Source organism: Watersipora subatra, unplaced genomic scaffold (genome assembly GCF_963576615.1).
Source record: "Watersipora subatra unplaced genomic scaffold, tzWatSuba1.1 SCAFFOLD_80, whole genome shotgun sequence".
NCBI classification, from domain to species: Eukaryota; Metazoa; Bryozoa; class Gymnolaemata; order Cheilostomatida; family Watersiporidae; genus Watersipora; species Watersipora subatra.
In genome coordinates, this window is record NW_027045388.1 from 210,023 (window position 1) to 232,147 (window position 22,125).

Consider the following 22,125-nt stretch of genomic DNA (forward strand, 5'->3'; position numbering starts at 1 on the left):
TGGTCTAGACGCACGTGTTGCAAAACATGCTACCAATGTTATAAATTCAGTTAGTGCAGCTTTAAAGACAGATAACTCTGTGACTGGCGGGTTAACTATGGTTTTTGAGATCGCAACCTACATGTCTTAAAAAAAGCTCACAGCTTTCCGATAACCAAATATAATGTTATCTCTCCTCTTTAATGTTTTCGAGATGATTAAATTAGTTTTAAACTTTGCCTTCAAGCCAATTTATTAATCTTACTTGATTATTAAATAATCAGTACTTATTATATTTGCACAAATAATGATCAACTCCTAAGAATAGTCATTCATCGTAAATATAAGCTGTTTTTCACCAAAGTTGGAATATCAAGACTGTGTTGAACCATAAACTATTTTTATTCTTATACAATTGTCAATTGTTTTCATGATGATTAATTTAAGATATTAACCAAAAAACACAAATTTAAGTTGGAAAATAGACTTTGATACAAACAGAAGCGATGAAAGAGGTAATTTTTATTGTTGTAACAGAAATATTATCACTATGATGTTGTGGAAATCTTTTTACTAATCATTCGCTATAGTGGGCTCGTAACCATCCAAAAATGTCAAAGTTGCTGTCAAACAGAAGTTGGGTTTAAATAAAAGGGCATTCAGTTGGATGAGGTTAGGTAACTAATTTCTGATTGTACCTAGTTTTACTTAGACTAATTCTCACTACCTCTGCCATAATTGATGCCTTCCACAAAACCTTCATTTGCAGAATAATAACTAACATAATACATTGCAATATTCTTTTTGGAATACATTACTCAACATGCAACAATCAACTCTAGATGTGGCGGTCTGGCTCGATTTGATTATTCTTGCCCGTCTGTTTCAGACTTGCTTCACTGCCAAATTTGAAGGAGCTGAACTTCTCTTACAGCAACATTGATTCAATTAGTCCATTTGCCATCGAAAATCTGGATTCACTAGAGAAACTTGACATGCGTAGTTGCAATTTCACCAAATCGTCACTCAGGTAGGTTTGAGATAGTATTACGTTTATTTCTCAACTTCTGCTTGTTCAGCTTTGAGTTTTTAAAATTTGAGACTTGTGAATATGAAACTAGTTTGCTGGATTAATAGTTAAATGTGTTGCCTACATTTCTAGTATTAAAGTACTGTGGTTGACGCTGGACTACAACTTTTTATTTTTATAAATTCTCCCATATATCTTGCATGTTGTGTTTGTTCTTTCTATTGAATATTTTATTATTAAAAAATTGTTCGTTTATAATGTATTGTTATTGTGTTTGCCTTCGTTTATATTGTATTGCTATTGTATCATTAAAACCATGCCAATGCATTAGCGACTTCATTTAGATTTATTGCTATTGGTTTTTCTTACTCGGTTCCATTATTCGGAACGGGTAACAATAACGTATATAAAAAGAGCGTGCTCGATAAGAGAGCAGAGCAGCAGTTGTAAGCTTCTCGACTAATGAGATTTCCTTCATGAATAAAACAAACGATAATTCATACTTACTCTCTCTTTTTTTATGCAACATTCTAGATTATACCAAAAAGAAGACCGGTAATATCTTTTACAGTATTGCCTTTGAGCCTAAGAAATAAAATTTTGGTCAGTCCCATTTAGTTTGAATTGTTGTGGTGTTTTTAAATGATCGATTGATTCGAATCAGTTTCATACTCTAATAGTAAAATCAAGGAGTGTTCTTTTAGCCACTAAAAGCTACATACTTCCAATGTTACTACTAACTGTTCTGCAAACATATTCAGCTGGAAGACCTTTTTGAAGTTTTGTTCAACATCAGTTATTTTGCTATCTACTGTTTCAAAAGAGCAATTTGCAAGGAAAATCCAACTTTCTTGTAAAATTATGTTTTGGTTGAGTTTGGAGTGAGGAAAATATGCCATACGCTTGATTTTATTAGGTTCAATTATGTCAGTTGTTCAAATGTTTTTTTTAAACGTAAATTTAATGATTTATACTAATTTAAAAGGCTAACCAAATACATTGTACATTATGATGTAAAAATAATTGAAATTATTCTTTGACTTTTTAGAACTACAACTAAAAATTATTTTAACTTTTTGCAAAGCCGCTGTTCTAGGACAATTTTTATTCTTAAAAAATGCTAAAAATGTCAAAATTTATATTTTATTCAAGGTTTGTCAGTATGAAGGAGTGAGGTAATTGCAATAACTCGTATAAATATAAACAAGCCTATTACTATCTTGGCAAACTAGATTTGGCAATGTTCACAACAGTAAAACCGGTGCTTGGAAATTAAACTGATTGCGAATTATATTTAATCTGAAACAAAAGTTGCTTCACTTTAACTTGACAACATTTCAGAATTTATATTTAATCTTCATCGGTAGATCAACAACAATAGAACCTAGTTATACTTCCAGATGTATTCCCATCACAACTTCAATGACCCACAAAAAATTACTTTAATTTGATCTTTAGCTTAATATTCCTTATATTAAACAAAGTGTCTATCTTTTGCTCACAAAATAATTTTATTTTTGATTCGACCTCTTAAAGCTAGCTAACAAAAATAACGATAGCAAAATTTTTACTGCCATATGAGACCACTGTCGAAATTTGGATTTTGGTAAAAAAACTAACATTGTGCAGGATGTTAGATCAAAAATTTCGCTTTCCTTTTTAGTCGTATTCAAATGGCTTTTTTCACTTATTTTTTTTATAATAACAACCTTTATTAGAACAATATTGTGGACCAATCGATGCTATTGTACACTTTTTCACATGTGTTTAAAGTCATAAAAATGGTATGGGTTTTATTTAAATTTTAGGAGGCATCATAATATGTTTAAGTAGTTTTAAATGATAACTACTTTAATAATCAGTGACTAATGATAATAATTTTGATGGTTGGAAATGACAGATTTAATATGACGCTATGCAAAAGCTGGCGCTAACTAATTCTGTGATGCAAGTAATAGGATGTGTATTATTTACCTTTTCATAAAGTTATAAGACAATGTAAAGATTATGTCAGTATTTGCAATTTAGAAACAAAAAAGATGATTGCATCATCCGCCACTTGAAACCAGAAAAAATATGTTCCTACAGTAACAAACTGTAAGAAATTTTCACATTTTTATAAAACGTGAAGGATTTTTTAAATCATTTTTAGCATTGTTATCAAGTATCATTTGATTTAAAACTTTTAGGCTAACAAAACACAATTAGCTTTCCTCGCGTGTTCTTCAATTTAAACGTAGCCATAGCAGTTCAGAACACAATGCGAATGGTTTAAACAACCAAAAATATGTTGATGAGGTTTCATTACACATTCAAAAGCCATTAAAAGTGTGGAAGGCCACGATATATATTATATAGAATTGTTACACAGTATGTATGTCTGTATGTCTGTATTATGTCCACCAATCAGCTTATAGTTATACCGCATTAGGATTTGAAAACTACACACCAGTTTTGAACTTATTACCTAGAGTTCCGCAGACTGGAATTTATCCATAATCCTACACATTCCCTCTGATAACATAACCGGATAAATTTGGGCACATAATTATTACACCTGCCAATCTTTCATGGATTAACGCAAAAAATGCTAATAGTTTTATGCATGAAATGATGCAAGAATAAAAATGTGGGCCAATATATGAAGAAATATGCTTCATCTCATATTGCCCTCAAAACTATTGCTATTAGTAAATATCTGTAACAAACACTGCAGCTGATACCGAGTGAATTTCACAAAAATAAATAAAGTACACAGATATAAACACAGTACACAAAAACCAACAAAACACATCCTTTTAGAATTTATACCAGCTAATCTTGCATACTTTGTTTAAAATTATATTGTCTGCGCAAAAAAAAATTTTACCCATGCGATGCTAGGTATTCGCGTGGTGTTAAATAAAGCAAAAATCTTAAAACATTTGTTAAGCAGATGGTGGTTTTACTATTTCACTGGGAAATTATTAAACTAGTGTTTTACATAATTTATAAAAAAAAGTGAAGAAATGCTAAAGCAACTAGTGGAATTATTTTGGAGCAATTCACTAATATTTTAGAGCTATACAATTACAAGTAATTACTAATTATTCAAATTTTTTATTGCTCATCATTAATGTTTTGATAAATGATATAACTAACTCACAATATTCAACGTCAGTTGATCTCAATAGTTTATATTTTAGTTACTTTGTTTTTGTAAATATTTCCTCCGATGTGTTGTCAATCGTTAGAATCTTTGTTAATAACCGATTTAGCCCAGTTTGAGTAGAAGAGATAGACAAAGGTCAAAGAGATACACTTTTAAATGTATTGGTGAAGTTGTAAAGTTTGTATGTTCATGCAATCATCAGAAACCGTCACTCATGGCCAGCTCCACATTTCCCAACTTGTGGTAGCAAAGTTGAGCAAATATCTAATTCCTTCTCAAAAGAGGTTCTTCACATCTAACTTTTGTAGTTTAACAGTATGTTAAATCTTTGCAATGAAAAGGCTTGAACGATAAACAATAAGGAAACGTTACAACATAAAAACTAAATTAGCTCTGATTTTACACGAACTAATTTGCATTTAGTTTATTTGTTAATATTTTGTTAGATGCAGAATTTACCTTTGTGTCTCAACTTGCTGAAAAATTAGCAACAAAGTATATTTTCATCAATTAGAAATTTTCTTATTGATATACTTTATATTGCTGTATATTCTCAATGCTTGCTATAATATAAATATTGGCTTCCAATGTATAAATAGCTGAAATATAAATATGGTTAGACTTTTTAACGGCTGAAGTTAAGAACATATATCATTGTAGCCTTGTAAATGTATTGGTTTGCTATGGTACATTCAACTTTAAATGCTAAGTTCAACTCAGCTTGATTTGAATTTCAGTCAAAAAACAATGATCATCTTCAAATATTTGTTACAGAATTGCTTCGTTGACCAAGCTGAAAGAGCTAGATCTCATTTCAAGTAAAATGGATTTGGATAGTTCTGTTGTGCTTGAAAATCTGGTTTCACTAGAAAAACTTGACATGCGTAGTTGCAACCTGACCAAATTGTCACTCAGGTAAGTGTGAAATATTATCCCAAAACATTTTGTCAAGGCATTTTATGTGTTATATAAATTTGCGTGTATTTTTTTTTATTCATACCTCCTTTGCTTCAACGCATGACATTAAGTGTTGAAATGTAAGACCAATGGATATAAACTTAATCAAAGTTAATTTTAATCTCATATCTCTGTCTCAGTTTTACTTCTTGCAACCTTACCCTGGTGCTGCGGAGATACTAGCTAAAGTCCCGGTGTTGAGTGGGTATTAACAACTTTTTTCATATATATTTTATTTTTTATCAGCATATTCAACATTTATCACTCTAACTTTAAATCAAAGGTATCAGCGAAATAAAATAATTATCTAGATTTCTGTATTTACATACAAAAATGTAGGTTGAACTAAAATATCTAAACAAATTTCAGCTGATTGTCATGAAAATAGCTGTATATCTAGCCCAAACTTTTACTTATTTCTAATTTGCAGATTCTAAAAACGGCTTGACAGCATTGACGATTTTGAACAGGCTAGTATCACCTTCAAAATCTTCAGAAAAAATAATAACAGTAACATATTGGACATCATTGAAAACCATAAACGTGATCTTATAAATTCAAATAAAAAATATTATAATTGAATTTTATAATAATATTTTAAATTCTTATAAAACAGGATGATTATCCTATAATTAAATTTTACAAAAATCTTTAAGAACATAACAGTAATGGTAACATATCACACATCATCAAAAACTATAAACTGCAATATTGTGGGATAGAATAATTTATTTTATAATTATATCTTATAATAATTTTTTAAAACCAAATAACTAATCTAACCATTAAATATTATAACCATTTTCAAAAATCTTTAGAAAAATATTATCATCACTCCCTTTACTCCCACTGTTTTTGAATTTAATTAGAATACTAAAGTACTCATCAAAAGTTTGTAAAATGTCCAAGTTATTTTTAAAATCATCAAAAAGATTTGATGGCTTGCACCGGCCACTATTTTTCAGTATTTCTTGTTTAGAGGTAGCATTGGTTTTAAAGGTTATTTTAAGGGATAGAGACTTCTAATGGTTTTACTGACTTAAGATTACAAAAAAATATCACTCTTTGGTTGGTCTAGACGCACGTGTTGCAAAACATGCTACCAATGTTATAAATTCAGTTAGTGCAGCTTTAAAGACAGATAACTCTGTGACTGGCGGGTTAACTATGGTTTTTGAGATCGCAACCTACATGTCTTAAAAAAAGCTCACAGCTTTCCGATAACCAAATATAATGTTATCTCTCCTCTTTAATGTTTTCGAAATGATTAACTTAGTTTTAAACTTCGCCTTTAAGCCAATTTATTAATCCTATTTGATTATTAAATAATAAGTATTTATTATATTTGCACAAACAATGATAAACTCCTAAAAATAGTCATTCATCGTAAATATAAACTGTTTTTCACCAAAGTTTGAGTATCAAGACTGCGTTGAACCATAAAATATTCTTATTCTTATACAATTGTTAATTGTTTTTGTAAGTTACTAAGTAAAATAACGCAGTACCAGACTGCCAGCCGTGACACTCCAAAACCTCCCCTTATGTCACCCTTACTCCACCAACACGTTTTACCAGAAAACACCGTAGTGCCAGAATACACCAGTAGGGTTACTCACGAGTCACCAAGACTCAGAAGGACTCTTAACAATCCTTTTTCGCTACGACAGCACAGAGTCACAAGCTACGCGAACGGAGCTTGGATTCCCAATGACAACATGGCCGTTTTCTCTCGTCCGGTGGCGCATGCCCACGAACCCTTCCGAGCTATCGGCGGGCACCACGTGACTAATAACTCACATTTCCCCCAGCTTTTAAGAAGCTACCAGCTATCCCTCATAGTCATCCAAATACTGGGGACGCCGTCGCTCTTACTGCGACCGCCTGAGCATTAACGGTTGAAGCTCAGGTTCATCAGGATCTAAATCCCCGGACGGAACCCCAGCAGTCTGACGCTCACCATCCATGTTTTGAACTTCATCTTCAGCAGTCTGAGGACCGTCCTCCACATCCCCCTCCGAGACCTCAGCCACCTCACAGGGATGCAGGTGAGGCGGTGGGGGAGCAGCAGAACCGCGTAATCTATCTAGATTAGGCCGGCCGTATTCGGCCAGTTCACGGATGCCGTTTTCCCTACTACGGTCAGTGCCAAACCGCCGTTTGCGGACATCCCTCACATGCCTTGGCATGCCATCCACGCACACGTTGTGCTTTGAAACGACTCCGGTAATCACTCCCGGTGCCCACTGCCTAGTGCACGAAGGAGTCGAGGGTTTCACCCACACCTCATCGCCGACAGCAAACTTGCCCTGACTGACCTCATCTAACCCACGTAGATTGGCGTCAAAAGGCACTCGCCATGAGTATCGATACAGATTATTCGAGGGTACCGAACCCCCATCTGTACCCTTGCGAGGCGTGACATTATACCAGAACGTCGCCTCCTCGGGGCTAATTCTTCCCCTCTCGGCAATCCTCTTGATTGTCCGGTGATTCCTCTCAACGATTCCGTTGCCACTCGGGGCGTAAGCGGCACGAAATCTCAGAGAAATCCCCCACTCGTCAGCGAACTGTGCAACAGTTGCTGACCTAAACGCCATGGAATTGTCCATTAACAATTCGTCACACGGCCCTCGCTCAATTACGATCGTGCGTAACTGAGCCACGATGTGCGCTGCCGTCTCACTTGGCAAGCGGCGCCAGATAGCGAAACGTGACGGCCCGCAATCAACCATGGACAGGAACACCTGGCCGCCATAGTGAGTCACGTCTATGGCCACCCGGCACCAGTTCCCCTCGACAGCCAAGCTGCCTGTTTCCACGAGGTTCTCACCTCTCGGAGCCGGGTCAACGCGCTGACAGGCCTCACAGCCAGCCAGCTCGCGTTTGACCTGCTCCCGTGTCAAGTCACTGCGTACTTGCTGAGCAAGGTACAGTGTTCTCTCGACACCCAGATGGTGAGGCAAATGAGCCGCCCACACAGCATCCCCGAGGGTCTCGCCGGTGAAGATGGCAGCAGCCATGCTCTCGGCCTCGCCCCCACTCATCCCACGATGCCCGAGCCACTTCTTGGGCACCCTCGTCATCCTATCCGCCTTGTTCTCCACAGTAGGTACAAGACGCATAGTGACCGATAAGCCGTACTCGGTGATCGTATCACGGATCACCCCCAGCCGACGCTTCACCAGCATCTCTGCAGCACCTTTCGTGCGAACACGATTGCGCCCGTCAATTGTATTTTACATCCAATTGACAACTGTGAGAGAGTCAACCGCCAAGGTGAAGGTCTTGAACCCCCACGCAATAGCCAGGTTAACACCTCGTCCCACAGCTTCCAATTCGGCAACATTGATGTGTGAATGGTCTGACTCCTTCCTCAGCCACGACACATCCTCAACAATGCTGCCATCAACCTCGATTGCCACACCGAGGCCCAGAGAGCTAGCATCTGTCCACACAACGACCGAACCGTCCGGTCTTACGTGCCACGGACCCCTAACAGGGTCCTCCTGACATACCCTTGTGTAAAGCTCACTAGCTAGCGAGCGGACCTCCTTTTCAACAGGGGCATCCCAGGCTCCGTTGCATCCCAGCCGCTTCAAGAAGCTGCAATAGGGCCGCAACCACCCAGCCACTGGGTAATGACCGACAAGTCGGCCACAAAACGAGAAAAGCTCTCTCTTAGTCAGCCCAGCTGGCTCAAGATGAATTTCGGAGAGTGCAGTTCCCCTCGACATCTGCAAATGTCCACGAGCATTTCCCTTTAGAGAGATGCCCAACAACCGACCGCCATCAAGGCCCTCCGGCTCTTTCGTCGCCAGTCCATACTTAGCAAGGTGCTTCCTCAGCTCCTCCACGCCAAGCACAGACTCCTGCACCACTATATCGTCGATATAGTGGTCAGTCCCTCGTCGGACCCGCTCGTCGAGCGAAAGAACCTTGCCTAGGATTTTGGTCATGATCCTAGGAGCACACGAAAGCCCGAAGCCTAAACGTGTCAGCGCATAAGGGACCCCCTTATACTTCACGACCTGGTATTTCCACAGGTCCTCCGAAACATGGATTTGTAGGTACGCGGACTTGAGGTCAACTACCCCAAGTCTGCCACGCAACTGTCTCCACTTCCGGATTTTCTCGCCGCACACAGCGACCGCGTCACCTCCCGTGTGACTCTCGACAAACGCGTTCAGCTCACGGTAGTCCATGACCGGTCGCACTTTGTCCTTCGTTGGTTGGAACACAGCCAAAAGGGGGATAATACCCTCAATGGGCCGACTCCACCTTTTCAACCAACCTTTTGAGATCCAGCTCTCAATTTCAGCACAGTACCGCTCATGCAGGTTAGGTGCCCGAGTACACTTGTACTTCGCGACCCGGGTCTGCAATCCTTTCGGAGATTCCCCGGACCACCGCCGGCTAACGGTCCATCGGCCTTGGGCAAAAGTGGCAACAAAATCGGGGTCGTCGACTCGCAGTGACACCAGATCACCACCCAACCCCGACAACGGTGCCACCCTTGCCACCCCGCATGCGCAGCCAGCCCCAGTATCCTGCCCAGCAGGTACTCCACAGCATCCATTCTGATAGGGTTTCCCCCACCTGACCGAATACTTCGCATCACTTCCTCTACGGACAGTGACACCTCCCATGTGGTCAATGACGTTGCCACCCAGCAAGCAGTCAACCCCAAGATTGCACAGCTTGTCCATAACGAGTGCCGTAACACCGAAACAGTGTCCCTGTACACCGACGACCACCCGACACTGACCCTTCACATGAGACGCCTTACCATCCGCTGTCAACAGCGGGTGGCTCGGCCTAAGTCGGGTTGAGCCTATCAACACCTGCGGACTTACCAGAGTCCTCTCGCTTCCAGTGTCAACCAGACACTGAAAACCGCAACCATTCAGAATTGCTCGAACGACCGGCATACGACTGCTCGTCGTAGGCTCGCCAGTCGCCCCGGACAGCCGAGGACTGTCCCGCAGTACACTCTTACTGCTTACATGTGACCTCCAGCCTCCCCCTGTCACGCCAACACCACCTCGGGTCCCCCTGATGTTATGGGACCCCTCGTAAGCCTGGCTTACACGGTGTCCATATGAGAGGATGCGGCGCCCCGAGTTGCATCCTCCTGATGAAAACCCGGCTCATCCTCCGTGAGCCCTGCCGCCGCCCCAGGCGGTGGCCGTACAGGACAATCCCGTACAAAGTGATCCGTGCTGCCGCACCGGAAACACCCGACCCTCTTGCCAGAAGAGGTCTTTTTCGCCCCCGTACCAGACGAAGGCCGCTTAATACGTGGGCAGTCCTTCACCCGGTGTGGACCCCCACATCGAAAGCAACTGTCTTTGCTTCCCGGCTGCTTGCTAGAAGCAGCCCCCAACTGCTTGCCAGAAGCAGTCGCCGGCCGGTTACCAGAACTGGCCGCTAAGCTAATTGTTGAGGGGCGACCCTCAACAGCTCTCCGGGAAACCAACCTTCCCCTCACTCGGTTCAGCACTGAACCAAAGTCAGCAGTATACGCCTGATCGTGCGTAACTGCCCACTCGTAGACTGACTCGGGCAGCCCTTCATAAAACTTGGTCCTAAAAACCAGGTCCTCCAGCGTCACCCCCAGTCTACCGCCGAGCCGCTCCAAGCGGTCCAGGTACACGTCAACTGTCTCCCCGGATTCGAGTCGACAGCTGACAAAGCGACGCCATGCCTCCTGTCGAGGCATGGCGTACTCGGCAGTCAAAACTGCCTTCACGACATCCCACTGGGATGCGTCGCCCACCCTCATGCGCCCATGCACTCTGGCAGCAGTGCCATCGAGCATGTACGCAATCAGCGTGCACGGAGCAATGTGCTCCAACTCACACAGTCGCTCGTACTGCGAGAGCCATGCGGTTACCTCAACCGCACCATCACCGGCAAATGGCTGCATCTGCCGGCTCAGCCTTTCTAAAATAGGCCCTCGTGCCTGGTTCATCAGATTCGCTAAAAAAGCGGCATCTAAAACCAGCGGCACTGTTACAGCGCCCGCGGCGCCCTCGGGTGGCTGACCACCTTCGCCATCGGTAGATGGCTCAGCCTTTTGGCTGCTCCCGGGCGCGCTCATGGCCCGCTCGTGCTCACCTCAGCCCAGCTGAGTGGCACCACCTAACAACAAGGCAAAGTAAATACAAATATATAAGCCGAAATAGCTTGTAAGTTACTAAGTAAAATAACGCAGTACCAGACTGCCAGCCGTGACACTCCAAAACCTCCCCTTATGTCACCCTTACTCCACCTACACGTTTTACCAGAAAACACCGTAGTGCCAGACTACACCAGTAGGGTTACTCACGAGTCACCAAGACTCAGAAGGACTCTTAACAATCCTTTTTCGCTACGACAGCACAGAGTCACAAGCTACGCGAACGGAGCTTGGATTCCCAATGACAACATGGCCGTTTTCTCTCGTCCGGTGGCGCATGCCCACGAACCCTTCCGAGCTATCGGCGGGCACCACGTGACTAATAACTCACAGTTTTCATGCTGATTCATCTAAGATTTTAACAAAAAAAACCCAAATTTAAGTTGGAAAATAGACTTTGATGCAAACAGAAGCAATGAAAGAGGTAATTGTTATTGATGTAAAAGAAATATTATCGCTATGATTTTGTGGAAATTTTTCTACTAATCATTTGTTATTGTGGGCTCGTAACCATCCAAAAATGTCAAAGTTGCTGTCAAACAGAAGTTGGGTTCAAATAAAAGGGCAGTCAGTTAGACGGGTTAGGTAACTAATTTCTGATTGTACCTAGTTTTACTTAGACTAATTCTCACTACCTCTGCCATAATTGATGCCTTCCACAAAACCTTCATTTCCAGAATAATAACTAACATAATACATTGCAATATTCTTTTTGGAATACATTACTCAACATGCAACAATCGACTCTAGATGTGGCGGTCTGGCTCGATTTGATTATTCTTGCCCGTCTGTTTCAGACTTGCTTCACTGCCAAATTTGAAGGTGCTGAACTTCTCTTACAGCAACATTGATTCAATTAGTCCTTTTGCCATTGAAAGTCTAGACTCACTACAACAACTTTGCTTGCGTAATTGCAATTTCACCAAATCGCCACTCAGGTAGGTTTGAGATAGTATTACATTTCTTTCTCAACTTTTGCTAGTTCAGCTTTGAGTTTTTAAAATTTGAAACTTGTGAATATGAAACTAGTTTGCTGCATTAATAGTTAAATGTGTTGCCTACGTTTCTACTATTAAAGTATTGTGGTTGACGCTGGACTATGACTTTTTATTTTATAAATACTCCTATATATCTTGCATGTTGTGCATGCTCTTTCTATTGAATATTGTGTCATTAAAAAATTGTTCATTTATATTGTACTAGCTGCATGACCAGTGTTCGGAAACAGATTTGCGTAAAGCAATAGTTTTATTAAAAGTTGTCTTTCATACTGTAAAACAACTCCAATTATGCAATCTACTGAAAATTTTGTGCTGATCAGACTGCATACACATATGCAGTCGTACAGAGACCAATGGACATATGCAATGTGTTTTACAGCTAGTCTACAATGCATCAGTCTAGAACCCCTTTAATTGGAATTGTCCTAATTTTGTACACATAACTGATAATGAAATTGACATTGCTAGGCAAATTGAAGTTCATAAAACTGCCAGCATTGAAAAGTTTACCAAATTTTAAGAAATTATAGAAAATATTTTGCTATTGCCCTGTTAATCTATTGCCAGCATTTATTGCATTGAGACTTCTACATGCCTAAAACACCTATCATGACTCACCGACTCTTTGTCTATAGCCTGTGTTTTGACATGGTATATACAGGCTGTGCAGCAGTAATGTGGTTGTGTTGATAAAATTTATTATCAATAAAATCTACTATATAAACTATATGTATGGCCTTTTGCCTTTCCAACATAATGCAATACATCTGGAAAATTTTTGGACATTTGTCCCGTAAAAGAATTCGACCCTTTACTGTGTTGCTGGACTGTAGTCAAGTGCAAAGTTTTGTCCCCATACACGGCGCCTGGTAGCGGCTGCTGTAGTTAGTGCATCTTGCTGTGGTCACCGTTTCATCTGCTCTGAAAATTCAGCTCGCCGAACAGCTGTTGTAGCTAGTGCATCATGTTCTTGTCGGCGCTGCATCTGCTCGGAGGTTTCTGCACGTCTGGCCAATGTAGCGGCTGCTCTGAGCCGTTTGAGTCGTTGCTGGGTCGGCTCAGCAGTCTTCTACTTCTAGCAGCTGCAGCATCTATTCTGCCCTGCTCTTGATGTATCTGTGTTAGTTTAGCAGTTCCTGCTCTTTTAGCTGCTGCTATTCTGCTTAATTGTGGGCATAGCTGTGTTTGCTCTGCAGTTTCTGCACTTCTAGCAGCTGTTGTGGATGTTCTGTTTTGTTGTGGGCATAGCTGCGTTTGCTCTGCAGTTTCTGCTTGTTTAGCTGCTGCTTTGCGAGTTCGATTTCTTTCTCTACGAGAATCAATCTGTTCTTGCGTTTGGGCAGTAAGCTTTTTGGGAAGCATTGTACTGCTTCAAGCGTTTCTAAAAAAGAATGAAATGGTATGATTTTTTGTAATATACGCTGCTCGCTTTCTTTTCACCATTGCTTATCGCAACACTCGGAGGCCCGTGCAAGTTCTGTAGTAGCTGTAGTTCTGTAGTACTCGTAGCTGAAAAAAAGTAAAAGTAACTTCACTGCAGAAGGAAATGAACATGTTTACTATCACAAACAGTGGCAAATCCAACGTTTTCAATCCTTTCACTGAAATATATTCATTCATGCGTTTTCTATAGTTTACCACCGTAGACAAATTTTTTTGACTTTCCAAGCAATTGCTAGTAACTGAATTTTATTATTCGTTGATAACATAGCTAACGATCTTTAAGACTTTTATGATAGTGACAGTGTTGTCCAAAAAATTCTCTGGAAAATTAGCCTAAAATTTAATTTTAAGTCTTTATTTGAACATTTCCAATTTAACCACTTCGGGTGCATGTGCTGCTATAGCGGCTTCAAGTATATTCCTTTAAAGTTCATCAAACAGTTTTTAAGCTTTGCGTAGTTGCGTTACTCATCAATATTTAGAGCCTGCCTAATGTTACACTCTATCTATGTACAAAGCTAAACATGAACTTCAGACATGTTTGCAGACATTGGACTGGTTAAACAGCTATGGTCAAATAAAACAAATTCAAGTAATTTGCGTACAAATTTCAACATTGCGATCAGTTAAAAACAATGCGTAGTAGCTAGTAGTGGATGCGTATAGGCTTCAATTCAGCAATAGAAATGGCAGATTTCAGTGGAGCGGTGACGAAAATAAGTTAACAGCTATGGAAGAAACTGTAGATTGCATTTTATACACAGTATAATGTTTTAATTGCTTGTTATTATATATACTTTTATACATTCATATGCTACCCTTATTAGTCAAATATGTTCGTAGAACACAAATTTCAATAAAACCGCTATTTCATGCTACTTTCAATATTTATTCTTTTTAATTTTTGCAATAAAGATGATATGATCAGATCCAGAATTTTCTCAGCTTTCCTATAAATTATAGGTGTTTTATGTAAAAATGTGAGTGCTTCTATGGTTAAAATGACATTTTGTTGACCCATGTCATAATTTGTAGATCACCATGACTTTATTGTACCTGAACGCAAAATTGGATTATGCAATTGTACCTGAGGTGGTTAAATACAACCAATTTCTGTGTAAGTTTTGAAAATGCATACGAGTTAGAAAACAAATAGCTACTTATGCTGATGACATTATAGCCGATTCAGATTTTTGTGATTACACAGATAATTGAAATAGCAATAGCAGCACTGACTCTGATGGCGATAAAAGTAATGGTTTTGTAAGAATGAGGAACATTGTAGATGATTGATTTGCTTTGTAACTTCACATCGCTTTATCAATGCACAAAGTATATCTACAACAAATTTTTTGCTTAGCAGCGCTTGTTAACATGTTGGCAAAATGAAATATATAACCAAATCAAACAATCTAAATGGAGTCTGAAATTGAAAATATTGTATACATATCAAAAGCAATATCAGCAAAATGGCTGGCAGTAGGCTGATAGCTAAATTTGTACATGGACGCAAGTGAAAGGGTTATATACTGAAAGTGTGGCAATTTATAGACAACACAACATTGAATAAGAAGCACTTACATTTTTTATGTGGAAATTTAGTATGTGAGAATTGCGTTTTTTCAATGGCTGCAAGAAACAAACGTTTACGTGACCTTCTCGGTACACGTTGGCAGTAAATATTAATTGCATGTAAATAACTACTAATTCATTTATTTTATTTAATGATAAGTACATTTGTATTGCTGTATAGGCACCTTTGTATAGGCTTCAGAACTCAGGACTGTGTTTTTAACGCGGCAGCAACTTTGCTGTTTAAAATGGAACAGTGTCGTTGGGCACTGTAAAGAAGCACGCTAACCTGAAATCACATGATAGGTCAATAGTTATTTTATTTCGGTAGGTAGTTGATTGTATCACCAGTGTTCGGGAGTTATCGGTAACTCGATATATCGAGCAGCCAACTCCCAAAGATACAATAATAACATATCAGTATTTATTGTCCATAGTAGAGGTGTGTACTAACCGGATATTCCCAATATTGCGCCTTAGCGGTGAAGTACAAACCACAGAACAGCCGCACCCTTATATAAGCCACATGGCTCACAAAACGTCAGAAAAAAGTAGCGGCAGTAGTATAGTGAGAGCAGATCTACACATAATAGGCGGAGCTTAGGGAGCTGGAAGTGACATCACATCAGGATCTGTTTGATTGACAGTTGGGGGGCGGAGCTAGGCGGTGTTGAGTCATGGTGTGAGTCATGGCGATCTGTGTGATTCGTGGTGCGAGTGAGTAATGGTGTGAGTTGGTTGGTGACGTCGCGGTGGTGGTGTCGGTGGCCGAGTGGTGAGTCGGGCCGCGAGACGATTCGCGGTTGTATTTGGGATTATCGGATTTCGTTGGCGTCCGGTAGAGGTCGCTCTTCCGTGCCGTTTCGGGGATTGACGGAGAGCTCGGTGGCGACGGGTTGACGGACGGTGGCGGATGGATTTCGAGATCGTCGGAGCTTGTATGTATTTTCTTTTTTCCGATCCCGAATGAGAATGATGTGTCTGCGAACGAATATTCATTTTGATTGTAAACTTCATAAATTCTGAAATTATCTATCGCCTCTAAGTCTTCATCAGGATTAAAACTTTTCAGAATTGACGGAGCATGCAATCTGAAGGAATTCAGAGAGAAATTAAAACAAAGATTATAAACTCTGTATATCAAGACAGTAATGAGTTAAGGAAATGATATTATGATTAAATTTTATATAGTTTATTTGATGATATATCATAGGGATTTAAACTTACTATCAATGGATATGTTATTGAATAAAAGTTTTGTATATAAAAATGCTAAAACATAATATAAAAAAGACTATTGAATTTCATTCAATCCCAATTTTCTTCTTCTTCTTTCATTGTCGAATGAGAATGAACTGTCTACAATCAAAACATACATTATTTTTAGTGAGATATAGTAAAAGTAAGACATACAATCAGATTAGATCATTCATTCAAACTAAAAATCAAATATAATGTAATACTTACTGAAGAAGAAGAAGATCCATCCTTTTTCTGAATGGAATCTTCCTGTTGAGATACGGGAGCCTGCAATTGCAATGATTACAGTCAGGATGGTTTACTATATCCTTGCTGAGATAGTAGACTCTACATTCACAATGGACTCCAACTTAAATTGTAAATTTCAATTGCATTAGTCATCGAATCATAGAATGATATGCAAGATGTAATGCAGACAGAATAGGATATGCAATCAGCTAGAGTAGGACATACAGACAATAAGAAAAACAAATATGTTACATCACATAGTCAGACTAGGACACACAGACAGAGGAGGATATTCAGTTAAAATAATCTGTTTTAATCTGAGTAGGGATATAACATACACTTTGCTAAGATATTGGAGTTTGCAATTGCAATGAATACAATCAGCCTAGAACACATAGTTACTACTCAGAAGAGAAGATTCATTGTATCATTCCTACATAACATCTAGATTGAATTTGTAGTACTTACTGTAAACCGTAATCTTTCGTTGAGATCTTGATAGAACTTTTCACGTAAGAGAAATCGACAAGCTTTTCGCTTCCGAACGCTTATTTCCATTCCATGAGAGCAGTAACCCCATCGCTTCACACATTTATCTACACAATGTAATCGTTCTTGAAATTTCCTTTTTCTGTTGTCTCTGGTACTCATTGTGAAATTATGAACTGAATTGAAAAGGCATATTCGCTCGAAGGTTTTATAACAAGTAGAAGTGTTATCGCGGTTCAATAATTTTGTGATCTAATGATATATATAAACAGTTTTCGCGAAATTCACTTTCGCGAAATTCAATTTCGCGAAAGTTGACTATATAATATATATGTGAAATTTCGCGAAATCCAATTTCGCGAAATCCAATTTCGCGAAATTCAATTTCGCGAAAGTTGACTATATAATATATATGTGTAATTTCGCGAAATCCAATTTCGCGAAATCCATATTCGCGAAATTCACTTTCGCGAAAATCTGTTTACTATTTTCGCTTCATTAATTCCTTTGGACACACCCATCATTCTTCAATTCACTATATAAGCGTTGCATAATCTGATGGAATATTCTGCCTCATTAACCATCTCTTGATACCTACTTATATTTGAGAATTTGGGTCGATCGAGTGTTGATACCATAAGGCTTGTATGCTTCAGCTAGAATTCTGTTAGCCGGCTACTCGCGATTAAGTTCGTTGAGTGTCGCTGTTTTCAGGGGCTGTTGTGTGGACAAGCGCCTTGGCATTCGACTTGATTGTTTTCCTAGGTTTACCTATGGAATTCTCCTGTTTGGTTTGGCTTAACCATTCCATAACAGCCTCTCGACCAGTAAATAGATGAAGATGATGAACTAGTAAAGAGGCAGACATGGATTAATATGTGGATTATTTTGAGGATAACTCCAACTCAGCGTGAGTATATCAATATATAAAACTTATATCAAAAATGTTACGTTATTGAATCATTGGCTTTGCCGTTTCCGGTTAGTGCATGCGCACACAGTTCTGTTTTTATCCTCGAGGATGCGTTACACGTTTTTCTAATGCTCTTGTATTGTATTCCTTATTCACATGTACTATTGTTCGTTATTCATAATATACGTTCTACAGCATTAACTACACACATATTCAACAAAAAAGGTAAATAACATTCGGTTGTATTTTTTACCAAGTTTATTTCGATATAAAGTATATATGTATATTCAATTGTAAAATATAGAAAAAAATTTTATGTCAGTTCTTCTAGTAATTTAACAATTTGGGAAGTTCCTTGAATATGTACATTGTCAATACCTTCATTTTCTTCGTTATTAAGACTTTTACTAATTTTTCCATTCCAATCATATCTATCTAGTATAGTTTTTCGAACTACATGATCTCGTGTATCTTTTTCAGAAATTTTTAGCATAACTGTTAGAAAATCTTCTATTGAACATCCTCTGCTCCAAAATATTGCAAAGAGAAGACAGTAATCTCCACATGTTGTTGAAAGAAAACCTTGGAGTAGAACATCATTCCATTTAATTAACTTTATTCCAGAAAGTTTTAAGATTTGAGCGACATCTGGATATGTTGAAGGATCTCGTGCTGTTGAATCGAAATAATTAATTTCGGATTTTGTTCGAATAACTCCTATCCAGTGTTCTCCTGGTTGATAAGAATAGTGTGTGTTAAAAATATATATTCCTTCATTCGATAAAAATTGTTCTATAGACTAGTACAATCCTAGCTTTGATTGTATCTTCAGTAGCTTTTATCTTACTCACATTTTATTATTATATATACATTTATAATCATTGCTCACTTGTATATCAGCATGGCCTAGCACAATCCTAGTTTTGCTTATTGTATCTTTAGTAGATTTTATCTTACTCACATTTTATTATAATATATACATTTATAATCACTGCTCACTTGTATATTAACATGGCCTAGCACAATCCTAACTTTGTTTATTGTATCTTCAGTAGCTTTTATCTTACTCACATTTTATTATATATACATTTATAATCATTGCTCACTTGTACATCAACAGGGTCTAGCACAATCCTAGCTTTGTTTATTGTATCTTCAGTATCTTTTATCTCACTCACGTTTTATTATTATATATTCATTTATATTCGCTGCTCACTTGTATATTAACATAGACTAGCACAATCCTAGCTCTGTTTATTGTATCTTCAGTAACTTTTATCTTACTCACATTTTATTATTATATATACATTTATAATCACTGCTCACTTGTATATTAACACGGACTAGCACAATCCTAGCTTTGTTTATTCTATCTTGAGTAGCTTTTATCTTACTCACATTTTATTATTATTTATACATTTATAATCACTGCTCACTTGTACATTAACATGGACTAGCACAACCCTAGCTTTTATCTTACTCACATTTTATTATTATATATACATTTATAATCATTGCTCACTTGTATATCAACATGGCCTAGCACAATCCTAGTTTTGCTTATTGTATCTTTAGTAGTTTTTATCTTACTCACATTTTAATATTATATATACATTTATAATCACTGCTCACTTGTATATCAACATGGACTAGCACAATCCTAGCTTTGTTTATTGTATCTTCAGTAGCTTTTATCTCACTCACATTTTATTATTATATATACATTTATAATCATTGCTCACTTGTACATCAACATGGTCTAGCACAATCCTAGCTTTGTTTATTGTATCTTCAGTAGCTTTTATCTTACTCACGTTTTATTATTATATATTCATTTATATTCGCTGCTCACTTGTATATTAACATAGACTAGCTCAATCCTAGCTCTGTTTATTGTGTCTTCAGTAACTTTTATCTTACTCACATTTTATTATTATATATACATTTATAATCATTGCTCACTTGTATATCAGCATGGTCTAGCACAATCCTAGTTTTGCTTATTGTATCTTTAGTAGATTTTATCTTACTCACATTTTATTATTATATATACATTTATAATCACTGCTCACTTGTATATTAACATGGCCTAGCACAATCCTAACTTTGTTTATTGTATCTTCAGTAGCTTTTATCTTACTCACATTTTATTATATATACATTTATAATCATTGCTCACTTGTACATCAACAGGGTCTAGCACAATCCTAGCTTTGTTTATTGTATCTTCAGTATCTTTTATCTTACTCACGTTTTATTATTATATATTCATTTATATTCGCTGCTCACTTGTATATTAACATAGACTAGCACAATCCTAGCTCTGTTTATTGTATCTTCAGTAACTTTTATCTTACTCACATTTTATTATTATATATACATTTATAATCACTGCTCACTTGTATATTAACACGGACTAGCACAATCCTAGCTTTGTTTATTCTATCTTGAGTAGCTTTTATCTTACTCACATTTTATTATTATATATACATTTATAATCACTGTTCACTTGTACATTAGCATGGACTAGCACAACCCTAGCTTTTATCTTACTCACATTTTATTAATATATATACATTTATAATCATTGCTCACTTGTATATCAACATGGCCTAGCACAATCCTAGTTTTGCAATTATTATAAAGTGCTGTAAGAGATCATCAAGAGTGTTAATAAAGTACTGAGAATAAGTATATGTACAATTATTATAAAGTGCTGTAAGAGATCATCAGGTGTGGTAAAAAAGTACAGAGAATAAGTATGTGTACAATTATTATAAAGTGTAGTAAAAGACCATCAAGAGTGTTAATAAAATACAGAGAATAAGTATGTGTACAATTATTATAAAGTGTAGTAAGAGATCATCAAGAGTGTTAATAAAGTACAGAGAATAAGTATGTGTACAATTATTTTAAAGTGCTGTAAAAGATCATCAGGAGTGTTAATAAAGTACTGAGAATAAGTATGTGTACAATTATTATAAAGTGCTGTAAGAGAACATCAGGAGTATTAATAAAGTACAGAGAATAAGTATATGTACAATTATTATAAAGTGCTGTAAGAGATCATCAAGAGTGTTAATAAAGTACAGAGAATAAGTATATGTACAATTATTATAAAGTGCTGTCAGAGATCATCAGGATTGTTAATAAAGTACAGAGAACAAGTATATGTACAATTATTATAAAGTGTAGTAAGGGATCATCAGGAGTGTTATTAAAGTACAGATAATAAGTATATGTACAATTATTATAAAGTTCTGTAAGAGTTCATCAAGAGTGTTAATAAAGTACAGAGAATAAGTATATGTACAAATATTATAAAGTGCTGTAAGAGATCATCAAGAGTGTTAATAAAGTACTGAGAGTAGGTATATGTACAATTATTATAAAGTGCTGTAAGAGATCATCAGGTGTGGTAAAAAAGTACAGATAATAAGTATGTGTACAATTATTATAAAGTGTAGTAAAAGACCATCAAGAGTGTTAATAAAATACAGAGAATAAGTATGTGTACAATTATTATAAAGTGTAGTAAGAGATCATCAAGAGTGTTAATAAAGTACAGAGAATAAGTATGTGTACAATTATTCTAAAGTGCTGTAAAAGATCATCAGGAGTGTTAATAAAGTACTGAGAATAAGTATGTGTACAATTATTATAAAGTGTTGTAAGAGAACATCAGGAGTATTAATAAAGTACAGAGAATAAGTATATGTACAATTATTATAAAGTGCTGTAAGAGATCATCAAGAGTGTTAATAAAGTACAGAGAATAAGTATATGTACAATTATTATAAAGTGCTGTCAGAGATCATCAGGATTGTTAATAAAGTACAGAGAATAAGTATATGTACAATTATTATAAAGTGTAGTAAGAGATCATCAGGAGTGTTATTAAAGTACAGAGAATAAGTATAT

At 37.5% G+C, this 22,125-nt stretch overlaps 1 protein-coding gene across 1 annotated transcript in view; it reads left to right on the forward strand.

Annotated features, from left to right (window-relative positions):
• The first annotated feature begins 646 nt into the window (after nt 1-646).
• LOC137410410 (leucine-rich repeat protein lrrA-like) overlaps nt 647-22,125 on the forward strand; it is a 166,571-nt gene continuing 145,092 nt past the window's right edge. The window contains exons 1-3 of the mRNA XM_068095830.1: nt 647-651; nt 869-1,009; nt 4,935-5,075. Of these exons, the coding sequence (XP_067951931.1) occupies nt 647-651; nt 869-1,009; nt 4,935-5,075 (287 nt within the window). The remainder of the gene's footprint in view (nt 652-868; nt 1,010-4,934; nt 5,076-22,125) is intronic.